The 24,501-nt window shown below is 36.0% G+C and overlaps 1 protein-coding gene across 1 annotated transcript; it reads left to right on the top strand.

Moving 5' to 3' along the window:
- The first annotated feature begins 7,362 nt into the window (after nt 1–7,362).
- LOC131166393 (uncharacterized) lies at nt 7,363–22,973 on the top strand. The gene is made up of 2 exons (XM_058124909.1): nt 7,363–7,844; nt 22,447–22,973. Exons 1-2 carry the CDS (start codon nt 7,595–7,597, stop codon nt 22,665–22,667), a joined length of 471 nt encoding a protein of 156 aa, XP_057980892.1. The 5' UTR covers nt 7,363–7,594; the 3' UTR covers nt 22,668–22,973.
- Nucleotides 22,974–24,501: the final 1,528 nt, after the last annotated feature.

Raw genomic sequence — 24,501 nt, forward strand, 5'->3', positions numbered from 1 at the left:
CAACAAAAAATTCAGGTTATAAAAAATTGTGAGACAAGTCCTGAGGGTGATGAAAATTCTTTTGAAACAATTGAAAATCATTTTGAATTGATTATGGGAAAATACATTTTTCAGAACTGAAGAACGGGAACCATGATAAAAACCACTTGGGGAATTTTTTTCAAAATCTTTTGATCAAAATGGATAAACCATGAATGATTGTAGTTACGAACGAACATTGTATTGAACCAGGCATCAATGTAGTCTTTGTAATCATAGTTTTGAGGGCAAAAGACGCGTCGAAACTGTCTTGAGACGCGTGGGTACTGACCCCACTCGAAAGGAGTAATAATTTTTAAAATCTTGATTTCTGAAAATTTTACTTTTGAAACATTTTAAAGATCATAATTATGATATATGAAAATTGAATTTGTTTCAATTAAAATTAATTCATAAAACTTTTGATCCTTTAGAGGGTCAGGAGTGTCAAAGTGACATCCTTTGAAGAAATAACTTTTGATAACAACAAAGGGGGAAGATGATTCCCATTTGGGTTCAATGGGAAACAAATCTTCGATGATATCCTTATTAATGTAACCCTTTGTAGACTTATGTTGAGAAGAGGAAGAACTCTGCCGACCTTCCCTGATTTCCTTAAATGAAGGGGTTTGGACTGTTGAGGGTTTTGTAAGGGGTGAAAATCTATTCTGAGTTGGGACATCTTTTGAGGAGGTGTCTTTTGAGTAATAATCACTTGTTCTCCTTCGAGGCATTCTTTCCTTCTAAGAAATCTCTTGTGAGAAAATCGGGTATTGAGTTTGAAGTTCCTTTGATAAATTCAATTTGAAAATCAAAAATCGAAAGGATGACTTGCCATCTAGTAAAGATTTGTTTTGAAACAAAATTTTTGACATCTTTTTCTAAAATGTCCTTTGCACTTTTACAATCGACTCTAAGCAAAAATTATTTATTGAATAAATCATCTTAAAATTTTTGAATGCATAAAACTATTGATAAAATCTCTTTTTTGACTATTGAATAGTTGACTTGAGGACCTAACCAGACACCTGAATGAAATCTGACTAGAGTTTTTTTTTTTGTCATAATCATTGTTTGAGAATACCTCCAAATCCAACATTAAAGGCATCCATTTCTACTAGCACAAAGACTTTTGGATTAGGAATACTGAGACAAGGTAAGGTTTTGACTAAGACTTTAACTTTAATAACTATTTGAGTATGCTCATCCGTCCATGCTGGCAGATTCTTTTTCAATCTTTTAAATAGTGGCTTTAAGATTATCCTTATATTAGGAATAAAATTTGCCACATAATTTAGACATTCTAAAAACCTTTGTAATTGATTTTATCTTTTATTTCATTTGGACATTTATCGACAAAATCTAATGACCTTTGTATGGGAGTGATTATATTTTGATAAATATTATGTCCCAAAAATTTAACATTAACTTGAAATAATTTAATCTTTGGTTGAGAAACGACAAGACCTTTTTTTTTAATTACTTCAAAGAAAATGTTTAGATGTTTGAAATGTTGTTCTATTGACTGAGAGTATACAAGGATATCGTCAATGTATACAATTGTAAACTTTGTATAAGGATTAAAAATTTCATTCATAATATTTTGAAATTCAAAAGATGCATCTTTAAGACCAAAGGGCATTACATTCCATTCATAATGTCCAAATGGTACCGTAAATGCAGTTTTGTATTTATCTTTTTCAGCAATCTGAATTTGCCAAAATCCAGATTTCATGTCAAACTTTGAAAATATTGCAGCATTACATAACCTATTTAGTAAATCATTCTTATTAAGTATTGGATACCTAATCCATTGCAAAGCTTTGTTCAAAAGTTTATAATTTATAACAAGTCTTGGGGCTCGACATTCTATTTCAACTTGATTCTGATTATAGAATGCAGAGTAACTCTAAGGAGACCTACTCTTTCTTATTAACCTTTTTTCAAATAAGTCTTTAATTTCTTTCTTACAATATTCAAGTAATTCTTGATTCATTTCGATTGGTCTTGTTTTCGTAGGGATTTTGTCTTCTTTAAAATCTTTTGTATAAGGTAACTTTACCATGTGCTTTTTCCTAGACCAAAACACCTTGGGTAAATTTAAACAAACTTCTCTTTCTAATTTTTCTTTAAATTGCTCATTTTCATTTTTGATTTTGGGGTTTGAATTCTTTCTTCAATTTTCTTATGATAGATTTCTTTAGATAATTGCTTAATGTGCTTCCTTTTTTGTCTTATTAAATTAACTCCCTTTACTGCCAAATCTTTTAATGTATTGACTTCTTTTTATTTCATTTATCTAAAAACTCAAACAACACTTCTTAACCTCCTATTTGCGTATGAATACTTTCTTTATTAACTTGAAATTGATAAATCAATGTGAAGAATAGTATTCCTAAAATGATTTTTTGTTGCATGTCTTTGACAAGTATGAATGTAGTTTTTAAACAAATATCTTGATTACATATATGTACGTAAGATATTTTTTATTGTATTTGCAATCTTGCATTATTTGCTCCATATAATTGAGTTGTAGTTTTTTCGTAATATTGAGTCGGAATTAATCCCTCTTTAATACAGTTCATGTTGAGACCCTCTTAAAAAAATAGTAGAATTTTCCGGTTGTTACATAAGGGATCCCTATGGTCATTGTATGGTATTTTGAGCATTAAACCTTATCATGCATGAGATGCAATTATTACAGACGATAATTATTATAGACTCAAAATATAAAAACCAAACGCATTACAAGTGAAACTAAATATGTCTTATTCTCTTGCTCTTTAATTCATCGTAGAACACACCAAGTTGTATGCACTTTAAGTCTAGTCTTGGCTTCCACTTCCCCTTTTCATGTGTCCGCTAGAAGATATAAACCTGTTTAAGAACTCGGCACATACATGAGATACTTGTACTTTGTCAGTATCAAAATAGAGTTCGGACTCAAAAAGCCAATATGAGCAAAGAGAAAAAAAAAGGTTTTTATATGGGTCTTAGTGGGACATGTGTCACCATTCGTATGGTGATACGTGGCACAATCAGAATCGTGCGTTTGAAAGGTGATGTGGAGCAATCCTGACAGTTCGATATGTGTTTTTTCTGGATTGCCGAATTGCTGCCACGTTAGTAATTTGTGTCAAATATTCAGAGTTAGTCATAAAAGCTACCACGTGGTGGGTGACATCACCTGGCTGCAGAAAATTCCAAAAAGAAAAAGAAAATAAAAAGAGTTGCCATGTGGCAAGTGACGTCATGTTGAACTCATTTTGCTACAGTAAATCAGGAAAAAAAAAAAAAAAAAACCATGTGTCACCACTGCGGCCAGACACGTGGCCCACTTGTTCCAATCGAGTTAGACCCAGTTCAAACCGATTGAACCGGTTTGTTTTGTGAATCTTTGATTTATTTATTTATTGTTTTAAATTGGTTTTTTAATTATTAAAAAAAGGAAAAATCAAATAAAAATAAAAAAATTAGAAAAAAATATTTTAAATATTGAAAAAAATAAATGAAAATATTTTGAGTTATCTTGACTTAAATAATAAAAAAATTAAAAAATAAAAAAACCAAAAAATGAGGAAAAGTCTTTAAAAATCTGAAAAAGGTTTTAGAAAAATGTTGGAAAATTTTAGAAAATTTCAATAAAATTTTGGAAAATTTTGGGAGTATTTTAAAAGACTATTTTTTTTCCTCAAATTTGATGATTTCATTTGATTTTTGTATGCGTCCCAATGATTTAATAAAGAGTAAAAAAATATTTCAGACCTCACTTAAATTAATTATAAGGGGGGTTTATCTAATAAGATCCCATCGTTTGGAGGTCTTATTAGACAATCCTAAATCGCATTATGGTTTTCATGTAATGCTCCGACCCTCTACGTGGGCCCGGAGTGTTACTAATCCATTCATACCTGATAATTCACATGTTAATATCATATACGCAGCGAAAAACATAAATATAATCTTTACAAATATAATACCAGAGTTTACTATCCCTATCTACCAACCATAATAAATTATTCATCCACTTGTATTCAACATATATAAATATCCCCAAAAACATCTAGTATTGACAATCATTCCTATATCAAAAAACTCTAAACATAGAACAAAAAACATAAATTTATACATCTAAAAATTAAAATAAAAATATATACCCTTCTCTCTTTCTATTTTCCAAAAATGCTACAAAACCTCGAACTCTCTAAACTCGATCTCGAGGAAATCCCGAAAAAGATGAATTCATATTCAGGTAAGACACATCTTAGTAAGGGAATAAACAATATATTAAAACAGCGTGTGACTAACATGAGTTTATATAACAACGTATTAATAACATTTGCAAATCGTTAACACAATTTCTGAAATCATTCTCTAGACCTAATCAAACACATGCAAATGTTTAACCCACGAGATTACCTAAGGATATGGGTGATTACCCGCCCATACAAGTAGCATCCCTCTGCTCTGATACTAGGCAACTCTAAGGTCACAACTAAAGCATACCAGGGCACTCACATTTCTTAGTAAGCCCTTAAGTATTAGATTGATCTCGTACTCACACAATTCAACAATAGCTTATCGGAAAAAACCCTAAGGATAGGGGAATCTACCTGCCCATACAAGCAGGTTCCCTCTACCCTAGTATGTTATGCAGCTACTGCCACATCTAAAGCTACTAGTGCACTCGCCTTACTCAGCAAGCCCTCATGCGAAGAGTGCGTTCCGCCTAAACGTAACATGTTCTACATATATAAATACTTCTAATATCATAATACACTATTCTTTCTATCATTATTCAATCATACACATATGCTTATGTTCATAGCTTAAATATTGCATTGCATTTCACTTTACGTAATCATCAACATTATATCGTTCACATTTGTCATTTTATTCATTTATCATTACATTGCATTTTCATTTATTTCCTTCGTACTACAGTTGGTCTTTAGTCATCATCAGTTAGTCTACAGTTCATTTCAGCTGTCATCAATTAGTCTGCATAGAAGTGTGCTAGAATCTGCTAACATGACTGTCTTTCAACTGTCTTACATTTACATGGTCGCATTTAACATACACAAGTAACATAATCCATAACATATTTTATTTTCAATACTTTACGTACTTAGCCTGCATCTCATACATTTAACATATATTTACACAGAATCTCATGCCACATAATTTAATAGTAAAATTCATACATATTCCTGTAAAATAGGCTAACTCACATTTAGCATTTAATTACCGAAAATACAATTTCAATTTCTTACATAATTATTCAGAAAATTCCTTCCATTTTTTTCAGTTCATTTCCACAAATACATAACTAAATAAGTAGTCCTAAATTCAGAAATCATAGTTTTACATGGTTGACATTTTAATAATTCACACCAAAACATACATATAATATAACATAAATTATTACCTTTAATTTTATAAAATTTGATTTAATATATAATTTCTTTTACTTGGTTTCTTGAACTATGCCAACCGGGACCCCGAAAAATACCTGTGGCGCTCACTCGGACCCTGAATCAAAAATCCTAATTTCATTAAATTAATCATAAATAAAATACTATTTTAATATTTCCTAAGCCTTTAAATATAAAATAGACAATTATACCCTTAAATACAACTAATCTGCCAAATTTCCTAAATCCTACTCTCGCTTTAGAGTGGGGTCTAAAAAATCTCAATTGAAAATTTACTCTACCTAAAATGACAACAATCACGACTAGGATCCCGTGGTGGTGCCTGATCGTCGATTTAACAACATATTTAATAAGAAATTAGGAGAAATATTCCTTTCCTCACGAGTGGTGCCTACGCCGCGCTACTCCTACGACAAATCCGCTTCAATAGAAATGTTGGTGGCGGAATTAGGAATCTAACGACATCTTCCGTTTTCCGATCGGCGCTCGTTAGGCAGACGAAATTAAGGAGAGAAAGAAAAGCGGAGGCGGAGATGGAGACGACGACTGGCAGAGAGAAGCTGGGAGAAACGCAGTGAAGAAGATGATGGATTGGATTTCAAATCCAATCCATCTTATTACATTTAATATATATATATATATATATATATATTTTAATATCATATTATATATATATATATATATTTACTTAAACTTATATTTTACAATAACCTTATATATATATTTATATATATCTTTATTTCAAATTTTTTTTACTATTCCTTTTTTATTTATTTACTTAATTAATTTAATAATATTTAATTAATTAAATAAGAATTAGTCTTAATTTATTTTCATACTATTTCTTTTTATTTTTTATTTAATATATTAATTTAATAATATTTAATAAATTAATTGATTAATAATTTTAATTTATTAATTAATTTTTTTATTTTTTTTCGGGTTATTACATTTAATCTTCCTTTTAATTTTATTTATTTATTTGTTTGAAGTAATGATCATTAAAATCAATTTAAGGATATTTTATAATTAATTATGTATCGTTCGTAGAACGGGTGTATATGGGGTGTTAGTACAAATTCTGATAAATGCAGAATGAGACTATTAGTCCCTTGGTCTTAGAATTAATCTAAAAGACCAATAAACATGTAGTAATTAGGTGAATTAACTGCACCAAAAGAACTAACAAGTTAGTGGCGATTCCATCAAATTCTTCATATTATTATTTCTAACCATTGTGGACGTTTCTTTAGGATGTTGCAACAACTAATATATCTCTACTATTAGAAAGTAGATTATGCTTTTTGGTCTTATTTTTAATATTCCAAAAATATTATTATAACTACTTATAAATATTTCAAAACCTATAATTTCTAAAATTGCCTCCATAACTACCCATAAATATTTCAAAGATACCCCATAACCAATTAACCATCTATAATAATCTTAAAATAATTAAAAAAAAATCTTTACTATTTTTTAAAGATTATTTATATACTACCTTATTATATTATAATTATTACTCAAAAACTTCGAAACATGTGCAGCATGCATGCAGCTCCTTATTTATAACAACCCTAAAATGTGTTTATAATTTTTAACAAATATTTATAATAAAAGTGACTTAGTTACTGTGGGGGGCAGTAGAAAGGATAGCGGTAGACCTAAAATAACTTGGGAGGAGATAGTGAGTAAGGATTTAATATCTTTGAATCAATCAAAAGAAATGATCCATGATCGCATAAAATAGCGGAAAAGGATTCATATAGCCGACCCCACTTAGTGAGATTAAGGTTTGGTTTTGTTGTTGTTGTTATTTATGATAAATATAAAATTAAAAAATAAAATATTTTAAACTGTTAATTATTTTCTTTATAATTATAAATATAAAAAAAAAGAAAAAGGAAAAAGTCGTGGAGCACTCACAGAAGTGCGTGCCCACGGCTAGTAATTTAAGAGGGATAATCGGATAAATGGTATAATCATACCCACGGACGGAAGCATTGCAGTGTTGCAGGTTTGAACTTCGAATCCTTACCCGCGACAGCACATTCAAAGAAGCACTTCCAAAATTCCTCCAAAATCTGAAAAGCCCTAAACCACCGGCGAGAGAGTATACTTTCGGCCCTCAGATCTAGAACATGGCCGCGATCGAGTCTCAATCCGTAGACTCCCAAACGCCGGAAGATCGGATGGATGAGGACGAGCTCGAAGAGCTGGAGAAGCTGGAGGCTCAGGTTACTCAGATGGCCCAGCAGATCCTGCACTACAGAGAGACTCTGCCGGATCAGCTCAAGGACATCTTCGCTTCCACACTCATTGCGCAGAGGCCCCTTCTGCCCCTTGTCGAATATGAGTCGGAACCAGGCCCCTCTGGTGACCCAAACCAAGGTAGATCACATCACACATCAGACTGCGCTTTTAGGGTTTCTAATTCTTTCTCTCTCTCTCTCCCCGCGCGTGTGGTGGCTTGTTTCCGTTTCTATATTTAGTTAATTGTTATTGATAATTTTGAATGAATCACTTCGTGGGGATTCTTCCGGAGGTTTAATTTTGGATGTTTGGTTAGCGAGAAAATTCCGCAAAGGAAATTAAACGAAAAAGTGTTGGATTTTACACTAATTTGGCCAATTGTTCGGCTGTTTGGTAGCTGTTGAAGTGTAGATACAGGTAGGTAAATTAATGCTTGTTGGGATTTGAGAGAATTAGAAACTGTGGGTAAAGAAAAATATTTTAAATTTTAAATGTTTAAACTTCTCATAGTCTGGGACTTTGAAGATGGGAGGATTATTTTCATTGGACTGGCACATTACTGTTTCTTGGCTTCTGTTAGGCAAGTTTTTCCTCTGTTTCCTTGGTAATTAAAATGAGCTGTACATTTTTTTTGGGGGGTGGTGGATGGGGTGGGGGAAGAGGTTAACCCGTTAACAGTTTTCAGTAGAAAGTTTTTGTTTATGTTAGTAAGTTGCTTGTTCTCTCTGACTTTTCTATACTATAACATGGAATGGAATGTGTTCAACTATTTGCGTGCAAAAAATTAGTCTGGTCAAGGAAGGTGGTAAAAGACGTAAAACTTGTCTTGGTTTCTGCTGCATTGGGAAATTTCATCTTCTTGTTTTGATAAGTGGACTACTGGTCTGTGGCGTCTCCCTAAATAATTTGAAGAGAATTAAAGTTAATGGAAATCTATTGTGAGATGGCAAACTCATCAGATCTTGTTTGGGCTAGATATTGGGTTCTCAAAGTAGTAACACTTCAAGTTTGGATGGAAGACTAGCAAGAGAAAGTGCAGGGTCTAGGAAGCTTGGGAATGTTTTCCTGTTTTTTATTTCCTACTGGCTATTGCTGTTTCCCAAATTTTGAAAATTGATAACACCTCATACCAGCCAATTGAAGGGGGAGCCCAACTCAAAGTCCACTCCCCCTTTTATTTTGTCTTTTAGTCTTTTTGTTGCCATAGTAGCTTTTGGTGGCCACTTACTACTTTGCTGCTGATGGCCTCTTCTTCTTCTTCTTCTTCTTCCACTCTGCAGGCATTAGCTGGTAATGTCCACTTATTTTCTTGTTGCTTTAAAACTCTTTTAAATTAAACTACCAGTAACCACGGCTAGTGAGTTCTAGTTCTTCTTATTTACCAACGAACAAAACCATCACAAATCTGAATTTGTTTTAGAAAATTTTGATAGTAATGGTGTTTATGACATATGTTTATGGGATTTAAAACATGAAACACAAAAATAATTAAAGAAATGGACTAATAATTGAGACCACTAAAGGTCTGTTTAGTTCTGGAAAGCATTTTCCATTTTCCTACTTTTAGTTTTCTAAAGAAATATAAAAATTTTAGCTTGTTTTTTTAAAGTTTTTCAAATTTATTTTCCAAATGCTATATAAGGTAATATATGATATCATGAATTTTGGGACTTGAATTTGAATTTGTGTGGATTTAGAAAGACCTCTATGCATAATCCACACAAATTAAAGTCCAATATCCAAATTTCATGCTTACATATTCAAAGCAAGAGTTAAAAATCCAAAAAAAATAATGAAATGATGTTTTCCAACTTTTCTATGTAAATTTGGAAAATTGGAAAACAAGGTGACATTTTTTGTAATTGTTTGACAAATTAGAAAAGAAAAATAAAACTATTTTCGCAAGCAAGTAGTGCCAAAATTGTTTAGTGTTCTCCATTTGTTTCATACAAATGTTGTAAAAATAAAAAAAATAGCTAATTGTTTTGTAATTTTTTGGAAAATAAAAATGGAAAATGAAAACTGTTTTCCACAACTAAACAGGCCCTAAGTGTTCCCAAATGCACTTGGGGCGAACTCAGAATTTCTATTGGAGGGGTGCGAACAGTATTCCTCTCTTTTGGTTTCTTGGTTCAACAAATTAGAAGTAGATTGTCTTTGTTTTTGAACTGAAACAAGTGTATTTTGATCAAAAAGAGTGAAAAATTCAGCCCATCCTCAAAAAAAATTGATGGCTTGTTTGGTTCACAGAATAGCTATTCATTGAAATAAGAAGGAATATAGTGAAAATTTTGGGAATGTAGGTAACTAATATTCCTTCTATGTTGCTTATTATTTCACCCTCAACATGTATTAAGAAAATAATAAACATTCCCATAGTGAAATTTTAGAATAGTTATTCCTTGTTATGGACTCATTAAAAGTTTCACATTGTTATTTGCATTATAATATCAACATAGTTTTTTATTAACTAACTGTAACTATTTATTATAACTAATGCATTCCTCATAATAGACATTCCGCAAACCAATTGTAATGTTAATAATTGGTGATGTGATACAAATAAGAAGTCAAGGGAGAGGTGGCTTTAGGACTGATACAGATGAGTTTACTAAAAAAAAAAAATAGTGGTGATAGACTAGGCCCATACTTGAGAACTTTATTAGAGTGAGGGATGTTTTATTCAAATACATAGTCAAGGCAAGTAGGATAAAACACCTTCAAACACGGAGGCATTTTTTATTTTTTAATTTTCCCAGTGTTTAACAATATCTTCCATTATTTGTGCGGTGTCATCCTTGGAAAACTTATCAAAAGAAGGATTGGAGTGATACAAACACAAAGCAACAGAAAGGGTGTCAAACACTATCTAATTGGGGCAGTTTTTTTTTTCGATGTTCTTGTAATATCTACTATTTTTCAAGATAAAATGATAGGGGGAGGGTTTTGGTTGCTATTTCCCCCTTCTCGTTGTGGGTGTGCACTTAATGAAGTTGATGGACATTGATGAGTACAGTGTGTAGAAAAGTGAATTACCAAATAAAGGTTGTAAAAGGTGATTGCATGAGTATTATTTGTTGTCTGAATTATGCCATAATTTGTTATGAGAAAAGTTGCTTTACTTGGATACGTTTAAGATAATTTTTTGATTACTGCCTCTTGGGCATGTTGATGCCCATTTTATTCAAATGACTAAAAATATCCTTTCCATATGCTCAAAACCCATTCTTTGTCTCTGACCCTTGTCCCTACACGGTTATTGCTTCTTTATTTAATTTTCTCCTATTTTTCTTGTCATTTATTTATTTATTTATTTATTTTTACAAAAAGTAGAAAATTGAGAAAATTATAGTGCATTGGGTTGGCTCCTCTCTCCAAAACATCACACTCAATCTCTCTCCCTCTTTCCACCTCAGCAATCCTTAGTTGCTTCTCTTATTATGTTTCAGTTCTTCGCCTTCCTAGTCCTATGCATTCTTTTACCTTGTCTATTTCCTATGTGTTGCGAAAATACGCCCTAAGATTATGTGCGTGCACACATAGATAAATATGAAAATTAGAGAAAATCAAAAGGGAGAAGAAGAACAAGAATTTACGTGGTTCGGCAATGTGCCTCCACGGAGTTCCTGGAAAATTTTCACTATCAAATGACTGCCTTATGGTTTGGTATAATGTGTATATAGTTTTATATGAAAATCCTAAAATACCCTCATATGAAATATAATTACATTGTCGTCATGAGCTGAGCTTGTTCAAGGCATTATGCTTGCCTGTGACTGCTTGTCTTGTGCGTTTGTGATGAGTTTCCATCATGTAAATACTAGTGTAGGTTTATTTTCTCGTAGTAGTTTCTCTTTATGCCAAATAAGGCAGTATGACTCCTCGGTCACTTTGATGTTTCCTAGTGCCAGAGTGAGAATTGCATAGAAAGCTCTTTTGGGGAAGGTGAGTGTTCATTAACTTGTAAAACTCGCTAGATATTGTTAACGTGTTTAGCCTATTGGTCTCCCTCGCTAGACACACAATGTTAACGGAGGTGTTGTTAATGAATTGCATTGCTTCAATGTTTATTGTTGGCTTGCCACTGATTTCATAATTGCTTACTGTTTCTGCTTACGTTTGATTGAATGATAATGAAAGTGTTTTGTGGATGAATTGTGGTAAACGATAGGCTAGCTAGTTAAACAAGAGTGCTTTAGCTAGTGCTACACGGTCCATTCACAAAGGTGTGAAATAGTTGGCTCGTGACACCTGGTATCAGAGCTTGGTTAGTTGCTACGTATTCAATTGACTGTTGTTGGATTGGGAAAACTTTGGTAAATGACCGTAGCACCAACCAATGTTGAGAGAATTAGTGTGCTGGAAGCACAGATTGAAACGACAGCCAACAATGTGGCCACAAAGATGGCCCAACTGAGGGGACTTGTTGATGAAGTGATGGAATCATAAAAGCATTAAGCAAGTTTGATAGGTGAAATGTCAGAGGACTTTCACCATACTGTGGAAACTTTGCAATCTCGGATAATTGATCTGGATGCAAAGATGAATCTGATGGTTCTTGCTATGAGAAATTCTAACACTCTAGGTTTAGCAAGACCTAGAACCCAGGACGTATGAGGGTGGCCGTGATGCCAAGGAGTTGGAGAACTTCTTGTTTGATATGGAGCAATACTTTCGCGCTATGAGAATGACCTCATAACAGGTGAAAGTGGATACTGAGATCATGTACTTGGTTGATGATGCCAAACTGTGGTGGCGTACTAAGTACAATGAAATTGAAAATGGATGCTGTGTAGTGGATAGTTGGGCAGACTTGAAGAGAGAGCTCAAGGCCCAATTCTTTCTTGAGAATGTTGAGTGCAATGCTAAGAAGAAGTTGAGAGGCCTTAAGCATACTGGGTCAATCAGGGAATACGTGAAACAATTTTCTACTTTGATGTTGGATATTAGGGACATGTTGGAGAAGGACAAGCTGTTCTATTTTCTTAAGGGGTTGAAACTGTGGGCAAGAATAGAACTTCATAGGCAGAGTTCAAGACTTGTCTTTCGCACAAGCTGTCACGGAACGCTTGACTGACTACGCTAGTGATACTATCGCTTCGTCCAAAGAGTTTGGTGTAGGGGGAAACAACGAAAGGTTTTTCAAGAAGGGTTAACCCAAGAGTGGGGGAGCCGACTATAAAGCATCAAATTCAAAAGAAGCTTCATCGTCTCAAGGGTTCAACACACCCAATGGAAAGAGTAAAATTTTGTGTTACTTGTGTCGAGGTCCTCATAGAGTTTTTGAGTGCTCTCACAGGGCAGCACTTAATGCTTTACAAGCTTCCACTACGGGGCAGCTAAGGGTAAGTGATGGGGAAAAGGAGGATACCTTGAGGATGGGTGCAATGCGGCTGGTGAACACATTGGAAAACTAGGCAAAAACACCGAAAGTTACAAAAGCAAAAGGATTGATGTTTGTGGACTCGAGGATCAATGGGAAGAGTACCTGCGCTATGGTGGTAACCGGGGCTACTCATAATTTTGTTTTATAGGCAAAAGCAAGGAGACTCAACTTATTTTTAGAGAAGGATACATGACGCATGAAAGCAGTGAATTCTGTAGCCCAACCTACTTTGGGAGTAGCCAAGCAAATGACTGTGAAGTTTGGGCAGTGAGTAGGTCATGCAAATTTCATAGCAGTGCCATTGAATGACTTTCAAGTCATTTTGGGAATGAAATTCTTGAGGGGGACGAAGGCAGTGCTGATGCATTCTGCTGGTGTCTGATGGGAGATCACTCATGCATGGTGCAAGCCATTGCGACGAAAGGAGACGATGGGAAGTTCCTTTCAGCCATGCAACTCAAGAAGGGGTTGAGAAAGGGTGAGTGGACATATCTAGTGATGGTGCTGGTAGATGAGGAAGTAGTCCAAAAGTTGGTGCTTACGACCATCCAAGCAGTGTTGGATGAGTACAAGGAGGTGATGCCGAATAAGCTGCCTCGCAACTTGCCTCCACGACGGGGTGTGGAGCATGAGATCGAGTTGTTGTAGGAGTGAAACCACTTGCTAAGGGGCCATATCGGATGGCGCCTCCAGAGCTAGCAGAGTTGAGGAAACAACTTAATGAGTTGTTGGAAACAGGATATATTCGCCCTTCCAAAGCACCGTTCGGAGCACAGGTGTTGTTTTAGAGGAAACATGATGGGAGCATGCGGATGTGTGTAGACTACCGTGCGCTCAACAAGGTGATAGTGCGCAACAAGTATCTTATTTCATTAATTGCTGATTTGTTGGATTAGTTGAGTCATGCCAAGTACTTCACTAAATTTGACTTGACGTTAGGCTACTATCAGGTGAGAATTAGTGATGGGGATGAACCGAAGACTACTTGTGTGATGCGGTATGGGGCATATGAATTCTTGGTGATGCTATTCGGGTTGATGAATGCGCCTGCAACATTTTGTACCTTGATAAACCAGGTATTTCGTGAGTACCTCGACAAGTTTGTCGTGGTGTACCTGGATGATATTGTTGTCTTCCCACTCTGGAGGAACATGAAGAGCATCTACGAAAGGTGTTCGAAAGGCTGAGGGGGAGCAGTTTGTATTTGAAGAAAGAGAAGTGCTCTTTCGCTCAGCAGAGCATCAACTTTCTTGGTCATGTGATTGAGCAAGGTCATATTCGAATGGATATGGAGAAGGTAAGGGTGATTCAAGAATGGAAAATTCCAACGACAGTGAAGAAGTTGCGTCCCTTTCTTGGCCTTGCCAACGATTACATGAAGTTCGTAGAGGGGTATTTGCAGAGAACGACTCTTATGATAGAACTACTGAAGAGGGGTCAAGGGTGAAACTGGATTGAGAAGTGCTAGGGAGCCTTTGATGACTTGAAGGATGCCATGATGAGACATCCAGTACTTGCTCTTTTGAATGTCATGAAACCCTTCGAGGTGCAAACAGATGCAACAAGCTTCGCCTTTGGAGGAGTCTTGTTACAAGAGGGACATCTTGTTGTGTACGAGAGCCGTAAGCTTAGTCAAGCGGAGCGGAAGTACACAACTCAAGAGAAGGAGATGCTCGTGATGATACATTGTCTCCGCGTGTGGCGGCAATCATACTTGGGTCAAGGTTTGTGGTGAAAACGGATAACTCGGGTGTTAGCCATTTCACACAACCGAAGTTGACACCCAAGCAAGGCCGATGGCAGGAATTCTTGGCAGAATTTGATTTCTCCTTTTAGCACAAGGTGGGGCGCTTGAACCAAGTTGCTTATGCACTGAGTAGGAAGGTCAAGCTGGCAGCCTTGCAGATGGTAGCACACTTGACTGTGAGTATTGTTACCGTGACAATGTGGGAGTGCATCAAAGAGAACTTAGCCAAAGATCCAGTTGTGCAGAACCTCATGAAGCTGACTGAAGAGGGGAAAGCACGTCAGTTTTGGGTAGAAGACCGATTGGTGATGACCCATGGTAGCCATCTCTTTGTGCCATGAGTAGGTGATATGAGGAAGACACTGTTGAGAGTGTCATGATACCATGTGGGCTGGACATCCAGGATGGCAGCGCACTTTGGCTTTACTAAAACAGAGGTATTATTGGCCGTACATGCGTGATGACGTGGTTGATTATACCTGAACTTGTCTCACTTGCCAACAAGACAAGGTGGAGCGGAGGAAGATTGCAGGGTTGCTGGAGCCCCTACCAATACCATCAAAACCGTGGTAAAGTGTCTCACCAACTTGCCCAAAGTGGGAGATGCAGGGTTTACACTTGTGGTATCAGACAGGTTTTTGAAATATGGTACGTTTATACTCGCACCAACGTACTATTCGGCTAAGGAGACAACACAATTATTCTTTAAAAATATTATGAAATAGTGGGGAGTTCCCCAAGACATTGTTAGTGATCAAGACTCAAGATTCCCTAGCAACTTCTGGACAGAACTATTCAGAATCCTCGGTTCACAACTTGAAATTTCTCCGAGTTACCATCCACGGACAGATGGACAGATGGAGAGATTCATTGGGCTACTGGAAGAGTACTTGCGCCATTTTGTCAACGCCAACTAGAAGAATTGGGTGCAACTACTTGATGTGACTCAGTTTTGTTTTAATGCCCAAAGGAGCTCAACAACCAACAAGAGCCCTTTTGAGCTTGTTACAGGTCAGTAGCTGCTGTTACCTCACATAGTAGAGGAAAGAGTCCTAGGGCATACATCTTCACCAAAGAATGGAGACATAATGTAGAGATTGCCCGAGCTGACCTGGAGAAAGCTTCTAAGCGAATGAGTAAGCGGGCAGATTAGGGTAGAAGGCCGCAACACTTCAACGTAGGTGACTTGGTGCTTGTTAAACTCAATCTCGAATAGATCAGGTCACTGCGAGGACGAGATAGGAGACTACTTCACAAATTTGAAGGTCCAGTCCCCATCTTGGCCAAAGTTGGGAAGGTCTCTTACAGAATCAACCCTCCGATTTGGATGAAAGTGCATCTTGTGTTTCACCTTAGCTGCCTCAAGACGTTCAACGTTGACATTGAAGATCCGAGCAGAAGTAAGCCAACTAGAGCAGAATTGAAGACAGTGCAGCTTGACAGACGTGAAGTTGAAGATATCCTTGCAGGTAGAGAGTTCTTATGCTCAAGGAAGAAGCGGTAGGAGTTCTTAGTGAAGTGGAAAGGCCTTGGTGATAAAGAAATCAGCTGGATTTCTGCGAAAAATATGCAACCGTTCGTGGACAAAGTAGAAGTGTACCTAGCATCGAAGTCTAAGAGGATGTTGACCGCATAAGTGGGGTAGCGTCACGAGCGAAGCTTGTTTAGGGTATTATGCTTGCCCGTGATTGCTTGTCTCGTGCGTTTGAGATGAGTTTCCATCGTATAAATACTAGTGTAGGTTTATTTTTTTGTAGTAGTTTCTCCCTATGCCAAATAAAGCAGTATGACTCATCGGCCACTTTGATGTTTCCTAGTGTCAGAGTGAGAATTGCATAGAAAGCTCTTTAGGGGAGGGTGAGTGTTCATCAACTTGTAAAACTCACTAGATATTGTCAACGTGTTTAGCCTATTAGTCTCCCTCGCTAGACAGACAATGTTAACGGAGGTGTTGTGAATGAATTGCGTTGCTTCAATGTTTACTGCTTACTTGCCACTGCTTTCATAATTGTTTTCTACTTCTGCTTACTTTTGATTGAATGATAATGAAAGTGTTTCGTAGATGAATTGTGGTAAACGATAGACTGGCTAGTTAAATTAGAGTGCTTTAGCTAGCGCCACACGGTCCATTCACAAATGTGTGAAATAGTCGGCCAGTGACACTGCGCCCTAACTAAAACATATTGTACCATACCGTAAAGATCTCTCCCTCCTTCCCGCTGCGGGCACCCTCCAACGCCCCCCCACTTAACTTAGTTTAAGCAAATAGGGAAGTCTCGCATGGGCCCCTGATCCCTTCATTTGTAACAACCTTCAAGTGGATACCCTTTGAATACGAGTCACAACTCAACAATCTTCACCTTGTTGAATATTCATCCCTTTGGAGCTTTTAGACCTGAACCTCCACCTGAAGCTGCACATCATTGATTCAACTAACAATATAAAGTAAGTTCAAGCAATGTAAGAACTTCTTTTAGTAACAACCTTTATCAACATGTCAGCTGCATTTTCTTGTGTAGCCACTTTAACTAATTGAATCTCTTTAGTACCAAGCAATTCTTATATCTTGTGCTATCTAATTGCAATGTGCTTTGTTATGACATGATAACCTTGGTTCATTGCTAAGTAAATAGCACTCCGACTGTCACAATAATGAACAGTTTGTTGCTTTATGCTAAATTTAGTTATCAATCCCTTTAACCACATAGCCTCCTTTGCAGCCTTTGTCACTGCCATGTACTCTGCTTTAATGGTGGATAATGCAACAACTAACTGTAACATGGATTTCCAACATATAGGTTCACTTGCCATAGTAAATACATAACCTATGGCAGACCTTCTGCCATATAAATCTCCTGCATAATTTGTATCAATGAATCCTTATATTAGAACTGAATTTTGTCCTATACCAAACTCAATGCCAAAATCTGCAGTGCCTTTCACGTCCTTGAGGATCCACTTCAAAGCACTTCAATATTATTTGCCTAGATTTGCCATAAACTTACTCACCATACTAACTGCATGTGCAAGATTTGGACGAGTACAAACCATGACATACATCAAGAAACCCATTGCATTGGCGTGTGGTACCCTTGACATCTCCTCCACATCCTCCTTTGATTGTGGACATTGTGTTGAAGATAGCTTGAAATGATTTGCCAACGGGGTAGACACTAGCTTAGCATTATCCATGCTAAATCTCTCCAACATCTTCTCTATATAAAACTTTTTTAGAGACCCAAAGCTTCCAATCTTTCCCGTTTCTTTGTATTTTCATCCCAAGGATCTTATTGCAGCACCAAGATCCTTCATCTCAAATTCCTAACTTGATAGGGACTCTAAACCATTGACATCATGAATATTCTTTGTAGCAATCAACATATCATCCATAGTTGTTAGAATCTTACCTTTCACGATTCGATTCATACGATTCGTATCTACTCCCACCAAATTGATTCGAATCTTACTAGTGAGTCTAAAAACTACTAAATCATTGCTGAGTCTATCGATTCACCTCGTTAATCTACAAATCGATATGAATCTATCGATTTAAACAATTCTAGACCTATTATATCGTGACAATCTGACTAGTCTAAAACCCCCAAAACAACATTCTTTCTTTTTTATTGCTTTTATTTTACACAATTACTTTCCATTCCTTGTTTATGTTAGTTTTGTGCTAGAAAAGAGAAGAAAATGTAACTTTTCGTTTTATGTTGCCTTCACGAAACCATTCTTCACTCTAGGAGTATACTATTTTGCCATTAAGAAGAGGGGTAGAACACTTACTGGCTAAGGCAGAATCGTGTTTCATTGTGTTTTTAAGATCAAAAGTTGGTTTTTGTAGGAGTTTGTTCAGTTATTATCATTTTTTTAAGGTTAGTTATTTTTTTTCTATTTGGTGCGACAAAGAATATTCATAAAATATTATTTTTTTTAATCATTGATCAATGTGAAAAATTAAATTTTTATTATTTTTTCTTGATTCCTTCCCTTAAACAACATAAAGTTTATTTTTTTTCTTAATATTTCTTGACTCATTCTCTAAGTTTTCGTTTGCTTGGGGAAAGCATACACAAGAAATATGAATTTTTTATTGTCAAAATTTATACGTACTTCACCGCTTTGCTTGTTGTTTTTATATCAATATTTGCATGTCATTTACAATCGATTTTGGGAAATTATACCGAATCTTATGATTGGATTCGATTCTCGATTCCCAAAATTAGAATTTGGATTCACGATTCGAATCTCGATTCGACAACTATGATATTATCAACATATAAATGAACCATCAAATAGACTTCTAAAGTCGACACAACAATCATACTCATAGTGGGTATCCGATACTAATCATGTATTAATCAAGCATTTGTACCACTGCCTTGGCGATTGCTTCAGGCCATACAATGATTTCCTTAATCTTCAAACATAATTCTCCTTCCTAGGTTCCGTGAAACCTTCCGGTTGTTCCATATAAATTTGCTCTTCTAAATGACCATGAAGAAATGTTGTTTTAACATCCAGCTACTCTAAATCCAAATCAATAAAAAAAAAAAAAAAAAAACTGGCCATGGTCAGTAGAACCCGAATGGAGGTATGTTGGACAATAGGAGAAAATATCTGATCATAACTTCCCTATGAGAGTACCTTTTTGCCACTAGTCTGGCCTTGAATCGTTTACCATCTCTCTCTAAAATATCATCTTTCTTCTTGAACACCCTTTTGCATTCCATTGCTTTCCTTCCCTTAGGAAGTTCCACCAACTACCAAGTCTGATTTTTATGCGAAGGCTCCACCTCTTCCATCATAACTTTCATTCACATATTCCTCTCTGGGTTAAAAATTGCATCCCTGAAGAATGTGGATCTCCATTATGACTAGCTAGAGCAGAGGAGACCATATCCTCAAAACCATATCTTTGCAGTGCATGAGTAATGCGTCTGGGTCTGGCTGTTGCTACACTCTGGTCATCTAATTGCTTTTAATCATGTTGCTTAACTGAGGGCACCTTTGGTTGCTGGTCCTAAAGCTTACCAAGCTCCACCTGCACCTCTAGCTCCTTCTTGTCAACCTTACTGTGTTGTCCATATTCTTTGTATCTCAGCATTGATGCCTCATCAAACACCACATCTCTACTCATAAGTACCTTCTTATCCTCTGGATCTCACAACTTGAATCCTTTAAGCCCCTTTTCATAACCAATGAGAATGCACCTCATGGGTTTAGGGTCTAGTTTGGATCGAAGCTCACTAGGAATGTGAGTGTATGCTGGACAATTGAAGATCCTTAATGTAGAGTAGTCAACCTCTTAATTTGTCCGAACTTCCTCGGCTACTTTAACATCCAGCTTTGCAAAAGGTGACCTGTTAATAATATAACGAGCTGTGGTGACTGCATCAGTCCAAAATTTTTTATGCAATTCTATATGTTGTCTCATACTCCTCGCTTTCTCAAACAGAGTCTTGTTCATCTTTTCAGTCACCCCATTCTGCTATGGTGTTCAACGAACTGTAAAATGTTTGACAATTACCTTAGACTTGCAGAATTTCAGAAACTCATCAAACTTGTACTCCAACCCATTATCTGACTTGAGACACTTCACTAACTTTCCAATTTGTTTCTCAACCTCTACCTTCCACTGTTTGAATTTGGAGAATAGCTCTGACTTTTCCTTCATGAAGTAAACCCAAAGCTTGCTAGAGTAATCATCAATTAAACTAAATATTGAGCTCCATCCCTAGCTGGCACCCTTGCAGGCCCCCAAAGATCATTGTGAACATAGTCCAGAATACCTTTGCTTTTTTGGGGAGATAGCTTGAATTTTACTCTGCACTGTTTACCCAAAACACAATATCTCCAAAAATCTACTTTGTAGCTTGAATTTTACTCTGCACTGTTTACCCAAAACACAATATCTCCAAAAATCTACTTTGCACCCCTTCAACTCCTTCAGAAATTTTCTCTTATGGAGTTCCATCATACTCCGCTCACTCCGCTCACTTATATGTCCCAAGCATATATGCTAGAGCTTAGTGTCAACTGTGCCGGTATCCGATGAAGCGGCTGCTGCATTACCCACGATTGTACTGCCCATTAGCTGATACGGATTTTTATCGAGTCATTTACCCTTCATAACAACCATAGAACCCTCTGACACCTTTAAGATTCCACTTCTAGGAGTTGTTGAAAGTCCATACAAAGTCTTTTCTAAGTAACCTAGAGAAAGCAGGTTTTCTTTAATTCTGGAACATGCTTAACATTTTGTAATGTTTTAACAATGCTATCAAACATTCTAACTTTCACAGTACCAACTCCAATTAGAGGACAAGGATGATCATCCCTAAGAACTACTGACCCACCATCACATTCCCTGGTACTAGATTTCTTCATTCAGAAAATATGTGCATAGACCTATGCATCACTAACTAAAATAAAAAGCAATATTGTGGTAAGAATAATTATTGCCTAGTTTCTAGCTTTTGTTGAAAAATTCAAAAACATTAAACATGATAGACTGCAGCCTCGACCTGCCGTGGTTCTAGTGCAGTGTGCTCAACCCTCTCAGATCTTAATCTACTCGTTCTCTCTACATACAATGGCAGATACAGAAGGCAGAGCTTGTGGTTTACAGTCATTTTCTTCGTGCTAGAGTTCTTTGGTTCCGCTCTCTTCCATTTTGAGCTCCAATACTTGCAGAATGCCGAGATGAACCTCCCTGCCAGCCTCCCAGCCTTCTTTGCCTTGTTTGAGGGACTTCTCTAGCCTGCTTGATGAAGATCTTAGCTATACTGGAAGCATCTTCTCTGTCAAAACAGCCTATTCTCTGTTGAAGGGTCAAATTGAAGCTCTTCTCCAAGTTCTCTCAAAAGCTCGAACTATATTGGGGATTTCTAGTCCACAGAAGACCCATAATCTTGAAAAATTTTCATTTCTGATGCGCTTTTTATTGGGGGATTTCTTATCCTCATTTCATTGTAATTATTTTTTTTAATAGATTTGTTTTATTATCTAAAAATTAATCTTGAAAAGTCTAGCATTTCTCTTGGACCAAACAACAAAATAACAACAAAAAAAAACACCACCACAAGCTCCTGGCATCTTTTATTGCCTTCCAAAACTCTAAAGTCTACCATTAATAAAGCCTCTAAAGAATAAGGGCATGAAGGAAGAGGTGGTAGAAACAGTGGTGATTTGGATAGAGTTAATAGAGGTAGAGATGTTTATGCTTTTGTAAAGTTTGCCTATAATACTGGTGTGCTGTGATTGTGGCTGCAGTGCTGTTGGTGGAAGTGTGCTCTTGGATGGTGGTGGTGGTACTGTGATGGTGGGTAATAAAGTAGTAGGTGTATGAAGAATAACAAAACCATATGCTTAATATGTATATATTAGAGCAAGATTTTTTTTTTACTTCTCTTGTACTTTTAGGGCATGAGATGTGTTTCAAGATGCTATCTTAGATAGCATTGTGTGTGTGCATGCACATGTCTCATTACTGTTGTGTTGAACCTATGGCCACATGAAGTTTGCTTTCAAGATTCAAGCCATTTGTCATTTTGGGTTTTTTATTACTCACTTTAGGCATTGACCATTTTTATATTAAGCAGGTGCTGTTAGAGATGCCAATTCAAATAAACGGGTACTAGCCAAAGACAATCGAGAGACCAGTGAGAAAATGCAGTTGCTTAAAGATAAGGTTTCTAGCAACGTCTCAGCCATGCCCATTGTTTTGAAGAGAATGGAGGATTGTATCTCTAGGATTGATGAACTTGATTCATACAATGTAATCTTGCATCCAGCATTTACAAGGAAATGGACTAGTACCTGATTGCTTCTGTTTTCCCATTTTTATTTTCATTAATTGTTATGCTGTTTGTTTGAAGTCTGGGTTACTGTAGCAGCCATAATTGACTCCTTGAATTTGTACGAAGGTATGCCTACTTCCTGCTTTTGAATGGAAAGAATTGCTTGCTGATGGAGTTGTTTTTGTATCTCAATAAAGATACCTGAAGGCCTTCGTTGTACTGTAGTTACTTAGGGTGGTGCATTTGAAGTATCATGGAATACATTGCCGGCATTAATATTCCAAAGCTGCAAATGTGGTTATGAGAATGATTTTATGCCATTGGCATTCTTATCTTGTGTTATGCTGTGTACCTTATTCTCATGCTTATATATCCTCCTATGTGGTTACTGGCTTTAAAAATTGAATATCTACTGGAAGACAAATTAAAGTACTGGATTGCTTGCATCATTTTTAAATTCAATAATTTCTCACTTGGCTAATCTCCATAGCATAGTTACTAGAGAACAATAACACTCTAGAATTATGTATTGATATAAATATTCCAAAACATGGTACATTTTTGTTCTGCAACACTAAGTCTAATGATCCAAAGTTTTGTTTCAATATTTGTCACGCAGCTTGTCGTTTTTTTAGTTAGAGAGGAGAATAATTGCATTATAATTCTATTTTCAGTAATTGTTAATCTATTGCAGAAAAAAAAAAAATCTCTTCTAGATTTTGGAACACTTAAACATCCTCCACAAAATATACAAGTGCCTTTTCATATTTCTTACCAATATATCTATGTAAGTATGCCTCTAACGTTCCATGTTTTTAAGAGCATGTTCTGTACCACAATCCCGTTCCCACTCGATGAACTGGAACATTCTTGTTCTAGGTAATAATGCTCAGATGCTCCATAGGTTTGTATCCCTTATGTACCTCACATTTGCTTTGGATTCATATGTTACCTTTATGATTTTTTTTTTCTTTGAATTGATGTCCTAGGTGAGCATTCAGAAAGAGAAAAATCATCCTCACTGGATTTTGATTGCAAGGTAAGCAATTTTTTCTAATGAAAGAAATTTATGCAATAATTATAAATTGAGATCTGCATGACCTCACACTAATTTCTAACCTTCGTGATTTTGAGAGCGGAATTTTTTCAAGATCATTATTTTGTAATTTGACTCTGTTGACTGCACCTGTTAGTTTAGTTGGGTGTTGTTTGTTGGGGATACATGGGGTGTTTTTGTGTTTTTACCTTTTTCTGCTAAGCCAATACTTTTGCAGTCCAAGTGATCCTTGGCGCAATGTTGAGAAGCCAATGACACCTTTCCTAACAGCTTGCTGTCACTCCCTAGTGACATATCCTTCCTGTACTTGTTTTAATTAGGCTGCAAGAATATATATATCTATATATGTATATATATATATATATATATATATATATTGTTATTTGCATATTTCCAATTCTTTGTCCTATTCTGTCTTTTCGGTTTGTTTAAAAGGATATTAAGATTTCCATTATTTTCTAAGAATTCCCCTTTACTAAAGTATTATTGTGATTATTATTTATAGAAAGACCTTTGGGCTAATGGAAAATTAAAATAGCCAAACAAAAATGAATAATAAAAATATCCTTTTGAAGGATATGGGTTTTACCCAGTGAACACGATTTGTATGTTCCCTTGTATCTTTGTGCGAAATTGGTGTTGGGTCTGTTCAATGCCTCACGCCAACCACACCCCACTCCCCCCTCCCCTCTCCCCCCCCCACAAAAAAAAAAGTACCTTGTTTTATGAAAATATAAAGAAGTGGAGTAATTGTTGCTTGCTGCTATTTTGTGTTGTGTAAATGTCATAACTCTACATGT

Source organism: Malania oleifera, chromosome 10 (assembly GCF_029873635.1).
Source record: "Malania oleifera isolate guangnan ecotype guangnan chromosome 10, ASM2987363v1, whole genome shotgun sequence".
In the NCBI taxonomy this organism is placed as follows: Eukaryota; Viridiplantae; Streptophyta; class Magnoliopsida; order Santalales; family Ximeniaceae; genus Malania; species Malania oleifera.